Source organism: Acanthopagrus latus, chromosome 9 (assembly GCF_904848185.1).
Source record: "Acanthopagrus latus isolate v.2019 chromosome 9, fAcaLat1.1, whole genome shotgun sequence".
Taxonomy (NCBI): domain Eukaryota; kingdom Metazoa; phylum Chordata; class Actinopteri; order Spariformes; family Sparidae; genus Acanthopagrus; species Acanthopagrus latus.
This window is the reverse complement of record NC_051047.1, coordinates 5,115,484-5,136,301: the sequence shown is the minus strand read 5'-3', so window position 1 is coordinate 5,136,301 and position 20,818 is coordinate 5,115,484. Positions and strand designations below refer to the sequence as shown.

The 20,818-nt window shown below is 40.2% G+C and overlaps 1 protein-coding gene across 2 annotated transcripts in view; it reads right to left on the bottom strand.

Annotated features, from left to right (window-relative positions):
• Positions 1-20,818, bottom strand: part of man1a2 (mannosidase, alpha, class 1A, member 2) — a 133,533-nt gene that overhangs the window by 92,530 nt on the left and 20,185 nt on the right. For both annotated transcript variants that reach the window (XM_037109377.1, XM_037109378.1), the window contains exon 3: positions 12,989-13,250. In XM_037109377.1, the coding sequence (XP_036965272.1) occupies positions 12,989-13,250 (262 nt within the window). The remainder of the gene's footprint in view (positions 1-12,988; positions 13,251-20,818) is intronic.

Genomic DNA, 20,818 nt, shown 5'->3' with positions numbered 1-20,818 from the left:
TTTCTCTTCTGATGAATTCAAGTGGCCAGCCCACCCAGAAACTATTTTTATATTTCCATTTCATTGGTTTAGAAATTTCCAAATGTAGTCCAAAGTGCAGACTGATTTAAAAGTCTGCTAGATTGATGCAATTACGTGCCAGTGTAAGATAGTCATATATTTTCTGCTGCTTTGCTCTTGATGCTTAATGCGGCCCCAGGGTCAAACACAACAAAGAAACAACCTGCGGTAAACTCTCAAAACAAGTTTCATTGTATCAGGGAAAGGCCCCAGTTATGTGATTGCTTATTGGGATTATTTTACTTTGTGAAGCCAGCAATGCAGTTTTGCATCACCTTTAAAAGGTCAGCATTCACAATTGCAGTCCCTTCACAATTGCATTCAGCTTTTGAAATTGCGCTAAAATCACATTATTCATTATTATATTCTCCTGCAGTTGTTCCACGGTTGGACCAAGGCATACCTTCTCAAGGGGACTCACTGGCTGTTTAGTCTGCACCAGGGCTCAACTGACAGCTTTCATATCAACCCATTCGAACCATACTAACCAGGAAAACCCACCAGCATCCACTTTAACTAAAGCAAAGAGGTTAGGTGTGAAAGCACTGGTAAGACAACTACTTATCAATGCACTTGTGCTTTGGGTGAACCTTGTGCCCTTTTTTTTTATGTGATGTTTTGAGTGTCAGAAGTGGTGCGCTCCCCGGTTCTGTTTTGTTTTTGTTTGTTTTTATTGTTCACAACTGGAAAATTAGTGGCCCCTAAATCACTTAAATTTGCGACATCCGTCCTTTCCTTTGTCCTTGAATGCCTACGGCTGTAATTGATATATGTGATGGAAGTTTTTTTTTTTTTTTTTAATTCTCTCTTTATTTAGAAAGGCAAAGACTACCACTTACTGACATGCATAACATCTTCTCATACACAAGAAGATGCTGTGACTAAAAATGCACATTAATGCTGATTAAATCAAACAGTCCATTCTCACATATCTTTAATGCAAAGTGCTCCAATCTTTACTATGACTTTAGAAAAAGTCTGCTGACTTTTTCAGACAAGGCAGGTTGCCCTCCGACTTGATGTCCATCAAGATTGCAGTCTATTAGGAGCTGTGACCTTCACAGTGGCAGCCAATTGCCCGCCTGCTGCCTGCTCTAGAAAAGAGGCACACTTTGCCCGCAGCCATCTCTTTTCCCAAAGGACCAACAGCCATGATTCATGCACCCTTATCCCAGATGTGCCACGGTCTCAAACACACACGCACAGATACAACTAGGATGTACGGACACAGACAACCACGGGGCAGTGAAATATTCATAAATCCCCTTTGAGCCAGTAGCTGAAAGCAAGGCCATTACTTTTGCCATTGTTTGAAAAAAAAAAAAAAAAAAGTGGAGCTTAGCTCCCACAGAGGAGGCACACAGTGACAAGCTTTTGGAGGTTTGTGGAGCTGGAGAGTGGAGCTGGAGTTATGTGCTGCTCTGAGTGACCTCCAGAGTCAGTTTGACGGATTTAAAGCACCCGTCGGCCCGCCCTCGTCTTTCTCATCTCCTTCCAATTCACCCCATGGAGGCTTCCTATCTGGCTTAGCGGAAGGTCTTTCAGAAGATGCACGAGGGTGGTGAGACTATGACATCTGAATTGCTTCCTGCAGTAAATACATTCATGGCACTTAGGCAGAGGGTGGTGATAAATTCCCTGTGAAATCGAGACAGTAAAAGAGTCTAGATAGGCTGTTTTTATACAGCTCCCAAGCCAAGAGTTCAAACAGATAATTGCTTAAGATACAGCTGTGTCAGTGTAATGTGTAGAGGCAACATACAAGTTCAGCATTTAACTGGTCTCATCATTATGTCCATTTTATCCATTTCTGGAGGAAAAATGTTACGTTCTGTTCCAGTTTCTTTTTCCGCTTTTTTCCATGACGGTCGCGGGGATGCAAGGTTACTAGGGCCAAATCCAGTTTACTCGATGGGTGATCAAAAATGTTGTAAAGTGTTATCAGGAGATGATGAATATTCTCATAATCACATAAAGACATTTGACAACCAGTTGAGATTTTGCTCAACGGTTTACATGTTTACTACTAGTATCGCTGCTATTGCAATCAGCGAGCAGGGCCACTTCAATTTACTGTTGTTTTGTGTAAATTACCTTTATTCATCAGGTATTTTTTTATCTAAACCTTGCTTTGCATGCACAACATGTTAATCCTTTTCTAATTAATGCCTTCCAATAAAGCCTGTCTGGAGAAGTAATTAATCCTTCAAATGCATAAATCATTTCTCCATTATATAAATAATTACTGAAGAATAGTGACCTACGACTGATGAGAAAACAGCACCCACAGTTTTGACAATATCAAAGGAAGGTCTTCAGAGACAGTGCAGATCCGTTGATGACCAGATAATATTAATATCTTGTGTTAAAATAATACGAACAGATCCCTCTGTTCTGTTTGTCTGGGGATGAAAAAGGTAGAAATGAGTCATCCAATTCCAATCCAGTCTCAACCTAAAATAACATCTTCAAAGTGAGACAATTTGAAGGGTAAATGATGAGTCATCTTATGTATTAAGTATAGAACAATTTAATATTCACAGATATTCAGTGCCTACTGCGCTGATGTGCGTCACAGCTAGCAGTTAATGTGCACCGTGACGCTTGGTGCGGTTTCATTTATGAATTGTGTTTCAAATAGACCGAAGAGCTCAACTAGTACCCACTAGCTGAAGTGGATAAATAGTGATGATGGTGAGTGGAAAGTTTAATCGCGAAGAAGCAGCATGGAAGAATCACATTTTCACTGGCTTAACTGCAGACTTGCTTGTTAGAGCTACCATCAGAGTGATTGCTGGTAGAGATTTACTCCTGTTTGGTTATGCTATGATAGACGAAGCACTGAGGATCACATGATGTGCTTTTATTATTGCTGAAAAAAATAAAAGTTTGTTTTCAACTGTGGCAGCTACTGGGCCCAACCAAATAAGTTACGACAGTTACGACAACTCATACCTTATTTTTGTAGGGACAATTTAGTTTTAAATCCAGTGTTCAACATCAGTTACACTAAATTTATATAAATGAAAAAAAAAGTATGAAATTAATGCATTCCATACATGCAACATTTCGGTAGCGTCCCTGAGGACTTGCAGGAACCCACTCAACATTGCAGCCCTCCACCTTGCTCTTTGGCAGCCAATTCTGAAATGTCAGACAGAGTTATTGAAAGCACAAAGTGTTTTCCGCCCTGCTTGCTCTGAAGGGAAAAAAATGTAGCTTGATCTATGATGCCCTTGCATTCAGGTTGCTTCTTCTTCACCTATTGCAGTGTTACACACTTTACATGAAGAAAGCTGTCAGGCAGGCCATCCTATTAATTCATGATATAAAGACAAAGAGACACACACACATGCTCTCAATCAGATCCAAGCACACATCATACACAGGTAGACATTTTCCAAACAGAGAAGTCAGAGGAAAGCACTCATTCTCCCCATCAGTCCTGTGATCTTGAGTGCTGATCCAGGAGGAGAAATGACAACCGTGAGTTCATTTAGCTTATTTGTTGTACTGCTAGTTGAAATAGACAAAAAGACGGAAATAGAGCTGTTCTTCGTCTGCAGCAGCAGAAAGCCCAGAGGGACAGAGAAGCATTGTAGGGTGATCCTGTCCTCTGCCAGCTTCACTGTCACTCTCGCTCCATCACCTGAGCTCTAATTGATGAGGCCTCTCCTGTACTTAAAACGTTTGGTATGCTCTCTCTGCCCTACACCCAATAAAAGAATTCACGATCAGCTCTCTAGTCAAACTCAGTTAAGGTCTTCTGTTTGGCTCTTACTCCACGTCTAGCCCACAATACTTTTGACCTTTCAAAGACATTAAAAAAAACAATGGAAAAAAAAAAAAAAAAAGCAAACAAATATTCACAAGGGTTTAAAGAGAAATTCCAAACAGAATCGGCACAGGGATGTGTGTGTATATAGAAATATTAGGTCTGCCACAAACATTTTCCTTTTACTATTAAGATTACATTATTTAGAGCCCAAGGTAACGTCTTCAGACAGCTTCTTTTGTTCATTTAATAGTCCAAAACCAAGAGACTCTTCTTTTACTGTCATAAAAAAACAAATCATCACATGAAATCTTTATATTTTTTGCCTGAAAATTAACTGAAACTAGCGATCCAATTATCAGCACAGTTGGCAATAAATTTTCTTTCAATCAATTAACTGATTATTCAAAAGCTCTATACAAGCTCTAGCTCTTGCTCTATGCGATATGTATACTAAAAAATATACACTGTGCACATGTACTGTAGGATAGACTGGATAATTAACACTAGCAGTATGTTTTGGTTTGGATCCTCCTGAAAAATATCCATTTGGTGACAACATGAGACTATCAAAAACACTGAATTCAATATGTCTGCGATTGTGACCAATTCTATTCGAAACCGAGGGTTCATGCAGCTGTCTGCAAACAGCTTTGACACATTGACAGGTCCTCGGAGGGATCTGGCATTGGCCCTGACTCGAGGCAGCGACTGTAGCTCCTTCATTGCCGTTTGCATTCATCCACAGCACAGTCTCATCCCAAAAATAAATGCTGTACCCAATCAATCAACTTGGATAACACAACTTTACACAGGGGGTCCATGATGTTATTGTGGCTCCATTCAAAGCAGGTGTTCCAGTGAGCTGTATCACTTATTATTAACAATGTGCCAGTCTAGTGTTGACTGCAGTCTATGCTAATTTTAGAAGCTAATTCGTGGTGCATTATACTGTCAGGTGAGTCAAGAGTCAGAGTGGCAGGACCTTGACAAAAGTTGTAACTAAATATATTGTGACCTGATATGATCATGTAATTGAGAAGGACTAGGAAAGGAAATACTACAAAACAAGTTGAGAAAGGAAGCAGGACTTTTTTTATCAAGATACAACTACTGAAGCAGGGAGTGGATAAAGACACAGCAGAGGGAAGAGGATATGATGCGGTAAAGCAAACAATGAAATGAATCAGTGGTTTCTGTACAGAAAATGGAAATCTGATCATTTCTGGAGAAATAACAGCAGCTGGGGCAGATTTATTTCAATTTGAAAAGAAAAAAAGGCACATGAAGATCAGCACTGACATGTTCTCCAAGAAAATAAAATATGCTGCAGCAAAAGTCAAAGAATGAACAAAAAACTTTATAAATTATGCAAAGTTACAAGAGTATCTAGCTTCTCAGTTTTATCTCAATGTTATTTTTGTAAAGGGAATAAGAGAAGAGGAAACAAATGTGTGATTCAAGTCCTTGGAATCAGTTTCACAAGAAGTGAAAACCTCAGGACAACAGCCTCCAAAAATCTCCGATTCAGTTTGGTAACTTTAGTTTTATTAATTTCATACTGTTTTCTGAACGACCACAAAAGCTGTGCTGAGAATTGTCCAGCAATATTTAGTATGAAAGACTTTGGTTTTTGGTTTCTGCAACGGCTCTTCATCATTTTCCCAAGGCCAGTTTTTGGAATATCTTTAAAAGGGGATGAACAGGGCAGACACAATCTGTTGGGCTTTTCATTTCACTTAAGATCAGGTTCAGCTTCCTTTATTTGTACCTGTAGATACTCTACATTTTATGAATACATCTCAGTAGCTTCTGCTGGCTCTCATACATTTTTCTGGCCATTTTTGTACTTCTGGACAGTCTGTTGTTGTTCACAGCTCCTTGACTACCCATTCCATGTACACTCATGAACAAACTTCTCTAAACGTTCTCTGAAATGGTCTCTCACTTATTCGTTTGAATTCAATTTCATGATTGGGTACAACCACTGCATTGCTCAATCAAGCAGAGTTCTTAAATATTTAAACTCCTGAACTGCTTCAACAGGCTGATCACTAATAAAACCAGGTAAAAAAGAGTAAAAGTATTATGGTGACTCATAACTAAAGAAATGAGAAAGCTGCAGTTATTCCAGGCAGGGAGTGTTCATGCACAGCTCCCTTGAAATTATCTTTATTTTTGTGTTAACATCTGATCTTACTTAGACCTAACAGTCAGGCTGTGTTGCCATTTTGCCACAGGTTTGCTTATATTGCTGTAGTTCTTCCCTCATATATCCAAAATGGACAATGAATATTTTTTCCCCACTGGGCTGCTTGTAAACACAGCCTGAATAATACACATGAACGTGCCTTACTGGTTGGACCGACATGAAGGGTAATGCCAGCAGTCAGGAATACATTTATCAGCTGGGAGCCCTGCTGACATATAGAACCATACATAATGTATAGATGTACATATTGTCTTGGGAATGGGTTATCAAATGTCACCTCCCTTCCATACGCTACGAAAGGTTGGCCTACATGAGAGCATCAATCATTACATAATGTTACCTTACAAAGTCATTTGTAGGCCATACACAACACATGTACAAATGGAAGTAAATCTAAACAACAGCAATCTTACAAAGCTGGGGAATGGATGCAACCCCTTCACACTGTCTTTCACTAGCTTCTTGTACCCCTGCTCATTCTGTTGGATTCTCACAATATACTGTGTTTCTTGTGGATGAGAAGTGCTAATCGTTCAGCCGTCAATCCCCACTGTATGAACACAGGATTTTACGGGCCTTAGAAGAGTGGCTGGATAAGAGAGATTCCTTCGAGGAGTCTGCCAAATGACACTGAGCTGAGTTACAAGTTGAGACAGAGGGGAAGAAAGTGTTGCAAAGAGCAGGCGAAGGAAGTGTTATGGTCAGAAGGCGATACTGAGCACTAAAGTAAAGAGTGATAAGAAAAAGGCAAGCGAGTGGGAGAAAAGTGTAAAGAAAAAATAAGAGAGGGGGAAGAAAGGGACAGGTTGATTTTGCAACACACACACACACACACACACACCCACACACAGTATAGGTCTGGTGTGCAATAAACATAGAAGGCCATCTGCCAAAAACTGCCACGGCTTCGCAGAGGGTGAGCAAGAGAGACGATGCGGGAGAACGCTCGAGAGAAAAGGAGAGGGTTAAGTACAAGAGATGGAGCAGGTGACTCACTGCCATGTCTCCAGATATTCCTCCATCAGAAACCTCTGCCATCTCTTTATGGGCCAATATATCTACAGAGCAGCACCATTTAGATGTATCTGGCATTTACAGCCACAGTCCATAGCTCTGCAGGGAAACTCTGCGCTCCCTCTAAAGCCAGTCACAAATCTGCAATCGTTTGCTTATCACTCAACAGTCACAGCTGAGTGACTGGTGAGCCAAGTACACAGTCAGATCTCAGGCCTTCAAACGCTGCTCTGCCTCCCAACTGGTGAAAGTAGGCCATGAGACTTCGATATGAGATGCTTCCTTTCTGTTCAAGGCTGTAGTTATTCTGCGATGCAATTACTAGTAATCAGCTGTCACCGGAGGGCAGTCTGCGTCATTACCTTGAGATACATCATTAACTATGTCTGAGTTTATGAAGGTCCCACTACCAGGCAGCACAAAATGTACATAGTCTGCTATGTACTGGACAATTTTGTGAGTTCTAACATTGCCATCATTCTACGCACTAGTTTTACAGTTTGTTTCAGCATGGCATGGCTTTCATGTCATCTTTATTAATGTGATCTATACTCCACCAGTGGGGAAGTGTAGCCAACAACTCCAAGCTTCCATTTCTGTGGGCATTAAAACGATCACCACTTGCTCTCACCTGGTTGTTGCTAGAATTTCGTCAGAGGACATTTTTATAAAATTAGGATTTTCTCCACATTTCCCTTTGGTGCCGCTGGGCTGCTTTTAAATCTCTGTAGCTCAGCAGGTGGCACCACCAGGTCTAATTCACTAATTCTGCTCTCTCAGCCCAGAGTTGATCTGTGTGAAGGCTGTGGCTGCTCTTGCTTACTACACAGGCAGAATGACAACTACATAAGATCAACTGATGTTAAAAAAACAACAAGATGGACTTTTAAAAGGTGGCAAATTTCAACATTCATCATCTTGTTTTTGTCTTTTGTTTGTTTTTTTAATTACCTTTCTTCTTTAATGACAAAAAAATAAAGACAAAGGCTTAATTATAAGCTATTTTAAACAGTTTCTTGGATCTCAATTACACATTTCCTGACCGAGGTGTCTAAAAATAGTCCACGCAATTCAAATACAGATGAGGCAAAGAGGCAGATAAGGAGCCAAGGTCTCACCATCACTGTGATCACAACACTCAGCAAATAATGTACACAGCTTATCATCTCGCCATCAGCTGCAGGAGTACATTGATTGATAATGAGCAATAATGTGCGACTGCTTTTCACCTCAAGAAAATAAAAGTTTAATTTCACAAACTGTGTCCTGATAGACATTAAACTTGATATCAAATGAATTCAAAAATATGTTCTCTTAATAACAATAAACAGTGTGAAGATCTCCAGGATTGATACCACAGTATACCTTAGAAATAGTATATAACTGCAATCATAGTGTAGGCCAAAGATGGGTTTTCTAATTATTATGGAGACATTGACAAAGTGTGTCAAAAGCACTGCATAGTCAAAATAACTGAAAACATTACATGTGTACCCATTTCAAAAATAGATTTACTCGTAGAGTATGATAAATATGAGAAATGTTGAAAATATGTCATCTCAGTGCAGGTGAGTGTGTGTATTAATGGTCTTCTGTGTGATAAAGGCAGGAAACGTGGGAGAAACTGATGACCTGCTGTGATCTTTGTGTGGATTCTGCAAAAACATCAATACTGTGTGTGTGTGTGTGTGTGTGTGTGTGTGTGTGTGTGTGTGTGTGTGTGTGTGTGCGTGTGTGTGTGTGTGTGTGTGTGTGCATGCATGTGGGCGTGTGTGTATCTTCAACTCAGATGACACCCATTAATGCTTGTCTATGTGACCCTCTGCCCTCTTCCAAGAGAACAGCAGTGGAGAGTTGTTAAGAGTAAGAATGCTATACAGTCCAATGAAAGAATAATAACAATATGGCTCTGTTGTTCAGTTTACTACATCTGATTTCTGTTCGTGTCTTCTGGAATGTAGACAAGCGAAACAAAACCTAGTACATTTTACTCCTGGGGTATGGCAAGACCAAAGAAAACAGATGCAGGTGCAATCACACACAGGTATTAGGGTTGCAGTGTGTGTGTGCAGAATACTGTGGATCCATCAGTTTGAATTTACATCATATTTGTAGTTGCTCACCGTTTTGTGAATTCTATTCTTTGCGAAGCCTCTTAACTACAGTAAAAAGCACCAGTATAACCAAAAACATGCAGATTATAATGTTAGTTTGCCCTTTAAATATTGATCAACCATTACTGACATCCTGAACAAATGTTCTCACTGTTTATGCAAAATATAAGGCACTGAAGCATCAGAGAGCAAACTACCAAGTGATCCAAGATCTAATTTCAAGAAGTTTAGCTTTTATCCTCAAGCAAGAGCAATGTTAACTAAATTCAAATCATTAGAAAGGATTGAACATAACGTTAGATTTAAATAAGGTTAAATTAAGAATTATCCACTGAAAAGAACTGCAAACCTGGGGGGATGTTATCTTCTACTATTAGATTTAACATTCTTCTGATTTCTGCATTTCAGACTTGCCAAATTATCTAGACGAACTAGTGTTTTTTCAACATTATTGATATACTAACCTTACTGAAAGTGTGCTTTTACACTGTGGCCCATTAACTGCAACACCCAGCTTATTTCAACAGCTTTGGGCCAACAATATCTCATGATGTGACAGGTGAATCGTATTGAAACAGTTAAGTCATTCTCCATTTCTTTTGTTTTATTGGCCTAAAGCTCTTTTCATCTCCAGACAAAGGCTTAATGGCCACTAATGTCCGGGTGGTGTAATTAGTAGAATAGCAAAAGAGCACAGAGATCTGAGCTAATGGACATGGTGGAAAAGGAGGGTTTTTGTGTTCTATACAGTCAATGAAATATGTATTTCAGAGGCCTAAAAAGGAGGTTCATTTCTATTTCTGGAGGAACAAAGAGGCTGAGTGGCATGACTGAACAACAGAAGAAAATGTACCCTGCTGGTCGTACCACTTTCCCTGATTTATCACACCAGTTTCTGAGAATCACACATTGGAATATAAGGTAAGGTAATCTTGGTTTAACATTCAAAAAATAAACGAGAACAATATGAAAATGATCAGCAAAATGTGAAGTAATAATCTGTTGGTAGTCCAACAGAAAACACAGGGTGCTGTTAAGTTAAGTGAGCTTACAAGCTAATACCAGCTACAGTTAATAGCAGTTAGAAGTTACTCTGGTGACATTCTGCCTCTTATTTGTTTGGAGTATGAATTACGCCAGTGTCCAATTCTAACGTATTGTACATATAAAAAACTGTAGAAAGAATCAAACATAATCAATCTGATGGTCTTCTTTATTTTAGCACCAAATGACATTTACCTATACTCTATGTATGTGTTTGTCTAACAGGTTTGACCACACTATATAATCACACTTTACTTAAGGAAAACATGTTTCTTTTTCAAATCTGTCAAACAATGCAGAAGAAAATACAACAAAGCAACAAGTGTGGGCCGGAAATGTGTTTTCTAATTAATAGATCTGCATTGAATAATCAATTAATCTATTAGTTGTCAACTATTTGAATTAAACTATTTTGATAGTAGAATATTTGGCTTCTGATTCCAGCTTGTTAAAAGTGAATATTGTATGGTTTCTTTCCTCCTCCATGACAGTAAATTGACTTTTTTTGGACAAAACAAGACCTTTGAAGTCCTCTGAGACACACTTACCTCTCACCTTTTTCTGACATTCTATATAAAAAAAAATAGTGGATTAATCTTGATTAACTGATTAATCAACAATTTTTTAAAAGTTACATGCAGTGCAGGCCTACTAATTACTACTAATGGAGAAGTGAAAATGTGTATTTCAAGAAACAGTTAATTGCTTGTATGAAAGGTTTATTTTGAGTTTGCTGATTTTTAAAACAGAGCATTTGTTTCACCCTTTTGCTAGTGTTTTGTTTAGTTAAGAGCAAAACTGCCCTCACTCCAATCATTTTAACAGAATCAAAGACTGGAAACATTGATGCTTCACAGTCATGAAATGTGCACCTAATGAATTTGGAACCAAACCAAAATAACCCCAAAATCAGCAAAGACAGTGTCAGGCAGTGTCAGAGCCCAGGTCAAACAGATGGTATAATTCAAAGCAAGTACTGTCGTAACAGACCGGCTCAACAGCTACCACGGCCTGAATTACTATTTACTGTCGACATGAAATACAAACGAAGACAAGAGGACGAATGCTGATACTGCTCCCTGGACTTGAGTGTACAACATCAAAACACAGGCCAAATGTCTGCCTGCAGCCAGGATTTTAAAAAAAGAGCTCCAGTCTTTTAGTCATGATTGTAAGGCAGTGTGCAGTTGTGATTTCTCCTCGGAATCACAAGGCAATCAGGAAAGGGGGAGTGTGCTGTTCTGTGCCGCAGCCCATACAGCTGCTACTTTCTTGCTCACTGGGGAGTGTATGGCATTCTCTGTGAATGGTAATTATGAAAGGAACAAAAGGGGCATTTAGAGACAAAGGCGGGTTTGGAGTGAATGGGCCAGCTCCCATGCGCAGCGAGTGTTCTGACTCCAAGTGCAGTTTCAAGAGAGACGATATGAGGTAATTATGCAGGAGAACTTGCAGGGGGGAGAAAGGAAGGAGCGGAGCAGAGAGAGGGAGATAGGCTGGGGTTGGCTTCATGTCTATAGAGAGCACGACCAGATAGCACCATCTGCATTCTGCACAGACACTGTCCGTCTGGCTCGCTGTTGCCTTCAATAAAAGCTGGCGCCGAGACAGACATTAGGCTACAGAAATGGATTCAGACGTACAGTACAGTCAGGCACAAACTGGCACTCGCTCACACACATACTGGGATTTAAATTTCAACTAACACCAGCACATGTTTTCACCCCAGTCTACTGCAAGATGATCTTCACAGGATTTGATGTGAATGGGAAGCTGACGGCGCTAATTTAGGGATCTTTGCCAAACTATCACAGTGGACTTATAACAAGAATCCTGTGTGCTCCTCATGTTGACCACATACACTTAATGGACAATATAACACTGACTATTTCTTTTTTCATGAAATCCAAAGTATAAGTGGCACTTTCTCTCTGATGAATTGCATTAATTCTCATCAGTTTCCTACACTAGATCTTATGCTGAACATGCAGATATGTAAATAAGGACACACGATTAGCTCTGAGAGGGAGTTTAAATATTTAAAAGCGTTACAGTTCTGATGAAGGGTTCAAAGGAAGAGGTTATCACATGGCAAATTACAGGATTTAAATATACTGATATTAAGATATTGCCAGTTTTTGCTGCAGTTACAGGTGAACAGTGTTGTTTGCTTTTTCTAGGATGCGTAAAAATGATGTGATGTGTAAAATGTAAATAAAAACAGAATGTAAACAAACAGTTACCATCGCGCCTGAGCCCATGTAGAAATATCCTTTACACAATCATGTGTTTCACAAAGTGATGAACCTCATCCCATCCTTGCTTTTGAACGACTGAGCCTTTCAAGGATGCCCCTTTCTATCACCTGTAACCAATGAACCTGATTACCTGTGGAATGTTCTAAACTGTTGTTTTTGGGCCATTTCACAACATTCAGTCTTTCGTTGCCCCCTTAAATATATTGTCATTGTATGGTTTTCAAAAGATCTTGCTACTAACATTTATCTCCAATGTCAGTTATTCTGTGGATCATCTTCTTGATTAATCCGTTGGTTGTTTGATCCATAAAATATGAAATATGTCGATCAGTGTTTCCCAAATTCTAAGATGACTTCTCAAATGTCTTGCTTGGCCCACAACCCAAAGGTATTCAGTTTACTGAGTACAGAAGATAAAAGAAATTGGAAAACAGTCACAATTAAGAAGGTAGAACCAGCGAATGTTTTTCTTAACATATTATTGAATTAATAGATTATCAAAATAGCTTACCTCTCTGATCTTGTCACGTTTCTCTTTGACGTCAGGTTCTGGTGGCTCGCCATCACTGACGCCCACCACTTTGGGCATGGGGACGGGTGGCAAGGGTTTAGGCCCTGCATCCTTCTTTTTCAGGTCCTCCATCACTTTGCTCTTCTCTGTCTGAATCTCAGCCTGCAGCTCCTCACGTGACTTTCTCAGCTTCTCCTTTGCCTCTTGCAGCGCTCGCTCGTGATCTGCCCGAATCTTGTCCCGCAGGCTCTCCTCCTCCTCCCTGCAGGAAGCAGGAAAAGGGCAGGAGGTTAAGTTTGTTTTTATCATTTGTATAGTTAGCATTTATATTCCACAATGTGGTTGCTAGTCTTCCTGGAACAAACAAACAAAAGTCTTACTTTAACTGAGTCTGACACAAAAAACGGGAATTTAAAAAAAATATATTATATATATATATGTGTGTGTGACAGACTGCGTGGAAAAAGTTGACAGGGAAAAGTTGTGTGTTCTCTGTGTGAATTAGAACCTCTGTCCATTTTTCACCTGGACAGTTTTTATTCAATAAAGACAGATGAAAATATTAGGATGATTATAGAAGTGGTCATCAAGACAGCAGGTTAAGAAGCCTCTGCAATATTTATAAAATTAACAGTAAAGCAGACTAAAACTCACCTGCCTCTAACTCAGATCATTATGGGAAAGACAAAACCATTAGTCTCTACTGGGAAACCAACCCCCGACCTCACTGCTCTGCAGCTACATGAGCTCCAGGAAATAGGCCAGGTGTAGAGGAGCACAATGAGGACGCAGACGGTGCCGAAATGAGAAACATCATCTTTGGTTTCATATGGTGGTACAAGCCCCCAAGTGTTGACACAACTTGAGCCCATGAGGATATGGGTCAGTAATGAAAACCAAGCACAGCAGGGCACTGAGGCAAAGGTGACAGCAGGACCATAACACTGAACTGTTCTGATGGTATTGAGGGAAAAAAAAAAAACTTAAAAACCATCTTTGAATCTGGCTTGGCTGTTGCGTGGGCTTACACAAAGACAGCCAGACCTGGATGTCTCCAGGTTGATGAGTGGCAGCATGCTGTAGGGAAGGAGGCTTTTGCCTCATCCCATGTCTGTTGCATGAAGACATAAGGTGACAAATGATGCTTAGCTGAGTAATTTTGAACTAATCATCATTGCACTTGCAGGTCGTACCCTTTGTTTTACTCCATATTCAGGAGATGGGTGCAGTGTGGGAGGAATTTAAACCAGGATTTCATTTGTTCAAAATAGAAGCTGTTTTACATTTGAAATGATCATTTTAGTCTAAGCAACAAACTGTGGAAATTGCAGTTCTGTGTAGGCTTTAAATACATTTTAAATCAACGAGGACATTTTGTTGCTCCTTGGTGTGTGGCTCTATTTGATGTCTCACACAAGGTAACATACTTTATTACCACACATCGACACCATAGGAGTGAAACAGGGAAGACAGAAACTAAAAGAAAGAGGACCCAAACAGATTGTTAATTTCTCTTGACACATGAGTCAGTCCCTAATGTTTTCATCAACCATGCTGTACTGCTGAAGTTGTCAGTTCCAAAATTACCTTTACTCTGAAGTGTCAAGGATCAATAAGTCTATGTGACACTTTGTGCCATCGTTGACCTTAGAAGTATTGTGATAGATGCGTGTTGCTGGGCATAACTGATATGAGTCATGTGAAAATAACTGCCGTCTCAGTGCGTGAGAGTGTGTTCATTAATGACCTTCGGCGTGATAAACGCAGAACATGTAGGAGGAACTGACGACCTGCGGTGATCTGTGTGGACACAGCTGCAAGCCTCCACAGAGCTACACAGCTCCACATCTCTGAGAAAATGAGAAAACAATACTGAGAATGTGTGTGTGGGTGTCCATGTGTGTCTCTTTAATGGGTGTGAGATGTCTGCAGGATGTGACTCTCTGTCCTCCTCAAAGAGAACATGTATGTATGTATGAGTTGTTTGGATTACGAACGCAATCTAATCCAATTCAAAATAAATAAATAAAAATGCAGCTTTTTAATTTTTTTGTTTTGGACTGGCATGTAGATAACACTGGACCATTAGACATTATGCCATGAACTATCAGTGACGACTACTAAGCCTTGTATCTTTGTAACATTGCGATTTAAAAAGGCCGACACCAGAGAGCCCAAAAAAGTAGTGTGTGCCGTCAGAGTTGCCATAAGGCAGAAGTTGTTGGTGTTTGTGACATGTAGGAGTTTCTGTACAAAATCATCATCCATTACAATGTTTCACTCTAGACGTCATCATTTAGTAGACCATAGAATACAACCTGCAGGTGCAATCACACCAGGTCTGTTCAGTGTGTATAGAAACGAGGTGTAGACCACCAGGTGTAAGGTTAAAACAAATGTGTCATTAAGTGGGGACCACATAGACATTCTTCAAACTGTCATTAAGCGTTATGGAAAATCGTGTCTGAGTCTCCTAATCTTAGAGTGAAATGAGTGAATCTTCACTGGTCTATTTCTTTCATGTATCTCAGTGAATGTTATCCTCACTGATCTATATTACTGCACATGGCTCCGTTCTCATCATTTAAATTCCCCTTTTATTCAGAAAGTCCTTCCAATAATTAGACTACAGCAGTCTGCAAAATCAAAGCTACATCTTTTCAATATCTGTACCTTAGTACATAAACATTAGAAAAACAAAACAATGATCCATCTGCAGTGCCTTACAGGTAAGTTGTAATCTACAATAATATTGTTTTCACATGGCAGCTTTAGGATAAGGCATCTATTGACTCTGCTGCACACATCTCTCTCAGAGTTGGACGGCAAAGTTGACAGCACCTCCTCAGATCCTGGCTTGGCTTGCTGTAACCATTATTATTCATGGCTGCACATGTTAGCTTCAGGTGAAGAACGGCCAGTGTGATTAGTAATTGTTGTGAGGCAGAAGTCACGCTCAGAGTGGGTCTCGTCCAGTTCGTGCTTCGTAGCAATTTCATAACATGACACGAGATCCATTTAAAACAATTCTTGGAGAGTTTTTATTATTATCACTCTCAGATGATCTCTGCCTCCTTCTGACATACCCCCTACATAAGTGACATTAGCCTAATGTTCGCCCATAATTCAAAGTATGGGAGCAACTTTGCACGCTAACTTTATTGTCCAGTTGAGGCCGGACAATCAAAAATCAAGATAAGCTGCAGTCTCTCTATTATACTCTGTCTCTGCATCGATGCAGAATCTTCCTCACCCGCACTGTGTTGCATCTTAATTTCAACACCTCTAGTTCACACGTACACAGGTATTACTGAAAGTGGGTTTTAAAACAAGAGCACTCCATCCAAACAAGCATTTCAGCACATTCTCAGAAAAAACCCTGTCTATATTAACACACCTGGAAACCCTTATTTGCCGCTCAGTTTTTAGTTACCTAAAACAGTTTACAAAGAAAGGCCAAACATCTAGAAACGCTTTGTTTTAGGAAATACCCATTAATGTGTGTACAGGGCCTCAGCCTGTGTGGATACTTTCCTGTACATGTACAATGTACTTGGACAGGATTTGTATATCTATGTATTTATCCCTCTGGTCAGGTATTTCACTTGCAGACATGTACATCAATACACAGCATGTGACTACGATTACTGCAGGTCAGAAAAAAAAGGTATGAAGAAGAAAAGAAGAAGAGTGAGGTGTGACTCAGCCCCAAGAGAGTAGGTGTCGTTATTGTAGCCCTGACTGATGAGACTATATGGTCACACCTGAGACAACTTCTGAACAAAAACAGAGCACTTACAGACCCAGCGGGCAGCTATAAAGAGCAAATCTGAAAGAGAAACAGCATTTGGGAGCATTTTGTCGAATAGCAGAGGCACATGGTGCATATGACTTCATATACCTGCCACCTTCAGATGGCTGTAAAGGGAGTTTATCACCATGGATGCACTTTACACAGTCTACTGTAGACCTACTCCAAGCAGGCTAACAGACAAACTAGAATACATTTATTCTGCAAGTACTGCCATTTTAAATGTATTTACTTTATTATCTATCTATCTGTCTGTCTGTTTAATCTGCAATCAGGCACAACAAAAACCATCAATACCAATAATCCGCCAGACCGATAATCAGTTGGTCTACATTTCGGGAAGAAGACTATTAAGCTTAATTTAAAAAAGTATAGTATGGTAGTATGGCTGAAGTTATCACTGTACTGACACTTATAACTCAAGTAAATAATTTCCGGAGAGAAACATGTTGAAGAAACTATGTTTATAGAGAAGTACAGAGGACTGAAAAAGAGCTTCAAGAAATGGTGCAACTACTTGTGCTGGACAACATTTCTATGTTTTATTTTATTTCAAATGGAGGGTTTACACACATGTTCAATCAGCACAGAAGATCTCTGTTCTCTGTTTTTGAGTTATGGTGCTGAAAATTGGCCAAATGTTTTTTTTGTAGAACATTATGATGTCACAGTGAAGTTCAATAAAACTTCATCTTATTCTGTTAGACATCTCTGTTGAATTTCCTGCCAAGTGGCAAAGCATCATGACTAAACCCTGCAAGAGACAGAGAGTATAGCCTGCAAAGAACTTGCAATATGTAAAAAGCAAAAATGGGCGACAAAAGGGAGAGTGCTAGAAAAGACTGCGTGTGATCAGCATGCATTAGCCATCCATTTTCTGTAACTGCTTATCCTCCTCAGGTTCAACTTGGGCTGCAGCATTTCCCGGCACACTCTGAGCAAGACACAGTGTAAACCAAGGCCAATCTGACAGTCTCTGACAAGTGTGTGAGGAAGAAAAAAATGTGCTAAAAAGATATGTAGAAGAACAAGAAGGAAATGGATTGTGAAAGAGATGGATTGTGAGATAAAGGAGTGGGACTGTGGCACGAAGTCGATGAGAAAGAGAAACTAGTGTGCAAGACAAACAGGGAAGAGACAGACGTTTTATACTAATTACCCTTCACACAACAGAATGTGCATCCATTTTATAATTCTATCATGACACTGAATGTGGGGCCAACAGAGACTGAGTTACGCAACATCGCCCTGGAAACCACTCATAAATATTCAAATCACAACTCAGCGTGTCTGACTTTAATTGATAGAAAACATATTTTGTACGACCAAGACGATCATTTCTGTGTGTACTGTATGCTGGAGCTGGCAATTGCCTGTATTTGTAAGAATGTGGCAAATGTGATTTATTGTGGGGATTTCAAGTTTATGTGTGGAACATGTGTGTGTATTGTTCTTTAAGAATACATCTTGTGCTTGAATGTGTGTGTGCGTGCGTTTGATCCATCTTTTACACTCCGGGTTGAATGTGAGTGCACGCAAATGTGTGTTTCCTATTTTGAGGGCCGTGATGAGGTTTCTGTGTGCTAGTGACTGCAATCTTGCAATTTGTGTGTGCATGAGTGTGTGTGTCTACACCCGGGGGGTATCACGCCTCCTCTGTATTCCATCCTCCGTGCCTCTGTGAGGGGAGTGTGCCCTCAGCAACATGCATTTAAATGTGATATTTAGACGGTGCCGATGTTGGATGACTGGCTAATGTCTGCGCAAGTGTTCGCATACGTGTGTGTGTATGAGATGCAAGAGAGCATGACTAAAGAAAATGAGGAGGTTAAGCTGTCGCTATCATCTCTAATGAATGTTGATTCTGCTCCATACATGTATACAGAGAGTCAGCATGTTGCCACGGAAACAAAACACCATCATACAAATTACATGAATGTAAATAATACACACCAGCAATTCTGGTGCACTCATTCCCGCACAAACATGCACTAGCCTCCTGCACCCTCTTGTCTCTCCATGTACGTGCCCCTCCCTCCTCCAACTTTAATCTCACGTCACTCATTTCTCTTCCTCCGAGCCATTATCATACTCACTCTACCATTGCCAAGGATTCCCTTAGAGTCTCATATAATGTCAAACATGCAATTAAGAGCGCATCAACCAACGCCTGACTCAATTACCTTGACAAAGACAAGCGTGGGCCACAGCTTCAGAGCACCCAGGTGACCACACCGAGCCTTGACTGCACCCATCTCCTCATGTCCCCAAAATCTGACAGAAGCATGGAGAACCCCATCTCCCTAATTAATTGTTTCAGTCGTGTCAAGCCTCCAGTAACCACTTCCTCATTCTATCAGCCTTCCTGCCTGTCACTGGGATCTCTTCTTTAGTGGCATCATGAAATCTGCCGCTCAGCAAAAGCCGGCCCTTTCCATGGCAACTGGAGAGAAGCAGCAGTTGTCTGACTGCCTGCTGAGCTATCTAAGAGATGTTTTTTTTTTTGAAGCTGTGGAAACACAAGGCTTGAGGGAGAGCAGCACAGGCGACATGCCACGTAACCATAGCAACAAACAGAGACACGCGCAAGCATAGAGGTCATCGACGGCGAGTCAAGTCATTTAGGCAAGGGAAGAAGACCAGTGGGCTCTGGCTGTTCAATTAATCAAATTCTATTTTCAATTATGACTTTGGCTTCCGACGATTATGCAAACAAGATAATTGAGATAAAACGATTACTGTGCTGCATTTAGCTTCGTATTAACGCTCTCATTACAGAGCAACATTTTCCTTCCAGCGGTGTGCTTTTGCCTCATTCTCTAGGTCCTTCTCCATTTCACTTTTCATGCAGGACCTGGTCCCCTTTGTGCTTGTGACATATTTTCTCTTTTCATACCATCTCACAAGGGGAAGTTGAAGAGTGCACTCAGTATAGGTAGATCACAGGGAGCGCAGGACAGGCTGTGTGTCCAGTGGGAGAGTAGTGGGATGAAAGAGAGACAATAAGCGGGTTTCAAAACCCCAGTTGTAACATGTCATTTCAGCGTAAAAGTGTTAACAAAAGAACCCGTCCACATTAAAGTCATCGCCACGCACAGCATGTTGTCATTGGTGGAAACAAGAGTCCAAATTATAGACGTTGTTGATCATTTGTAGCTCGGACCAGCCAGTTAACACATCAGATCAAAATCAAGTCAAAATCAAAAGTCAATTCATGACTGGCTGCTTGTACAATGATAAAGTAATTTATGTGTATGTTGATACATTCAATCCATTCATCCATGTCATCCTGTTAATACATGAGCCTCACTGAAGTACGCAGAATATTCCTGGAGGGTCAGCCAAGGCCCCTACTGAATAATTTAAGTCAACAAACCACATCTCCAGAACACAAGCGTTTATCTCCTTGACAAGCATATGGAAGAAAAAAAATCCACCACACATTTCTGAAAGCTCATTAGAGGTTTTACAATTGTAGCACTTCACTCTTCTGTCTTTGGTATGCAAGTGTGGAGAATATTGGACTACAACGCTGAGAGATATTGTGTAGGCTTATCATTTCTCACTTCTCCACAGACGGAAATTAGGATGAAGTCCTGCAAGATACTGCAAACACACAGTTATGAATAACATATTTAATTTCTGTCTCCTCTCATAATGAACCTGTGTAACTAATGCAAACTGACTTCTCTGCCAGTCTGTTTAAAGCTGAGATCTCTCAAAAAACAACCCCTTTTCTAGACGTTTGTTTTTTTCTTTAGGTTTCTGCCTTCTACAGAAGAAAGCCTGGTTAAATATGTATGGATTATCAGATATTGTTATTAATAAAACAAGATATTTCCCTGTAGCTAGAATAACAGTGTTAGCTGAAACATATAGGGCCACCTCCAAGCAGGCCCAGCCAAGCTTGTCCTGCCTGGATTATCCACTGACCGACTAACTTACACTGACAAAAACGACAACATGCACATTTAATAAACTGGCACCACAAACAATGATTAGCTACACAGCATGACTGG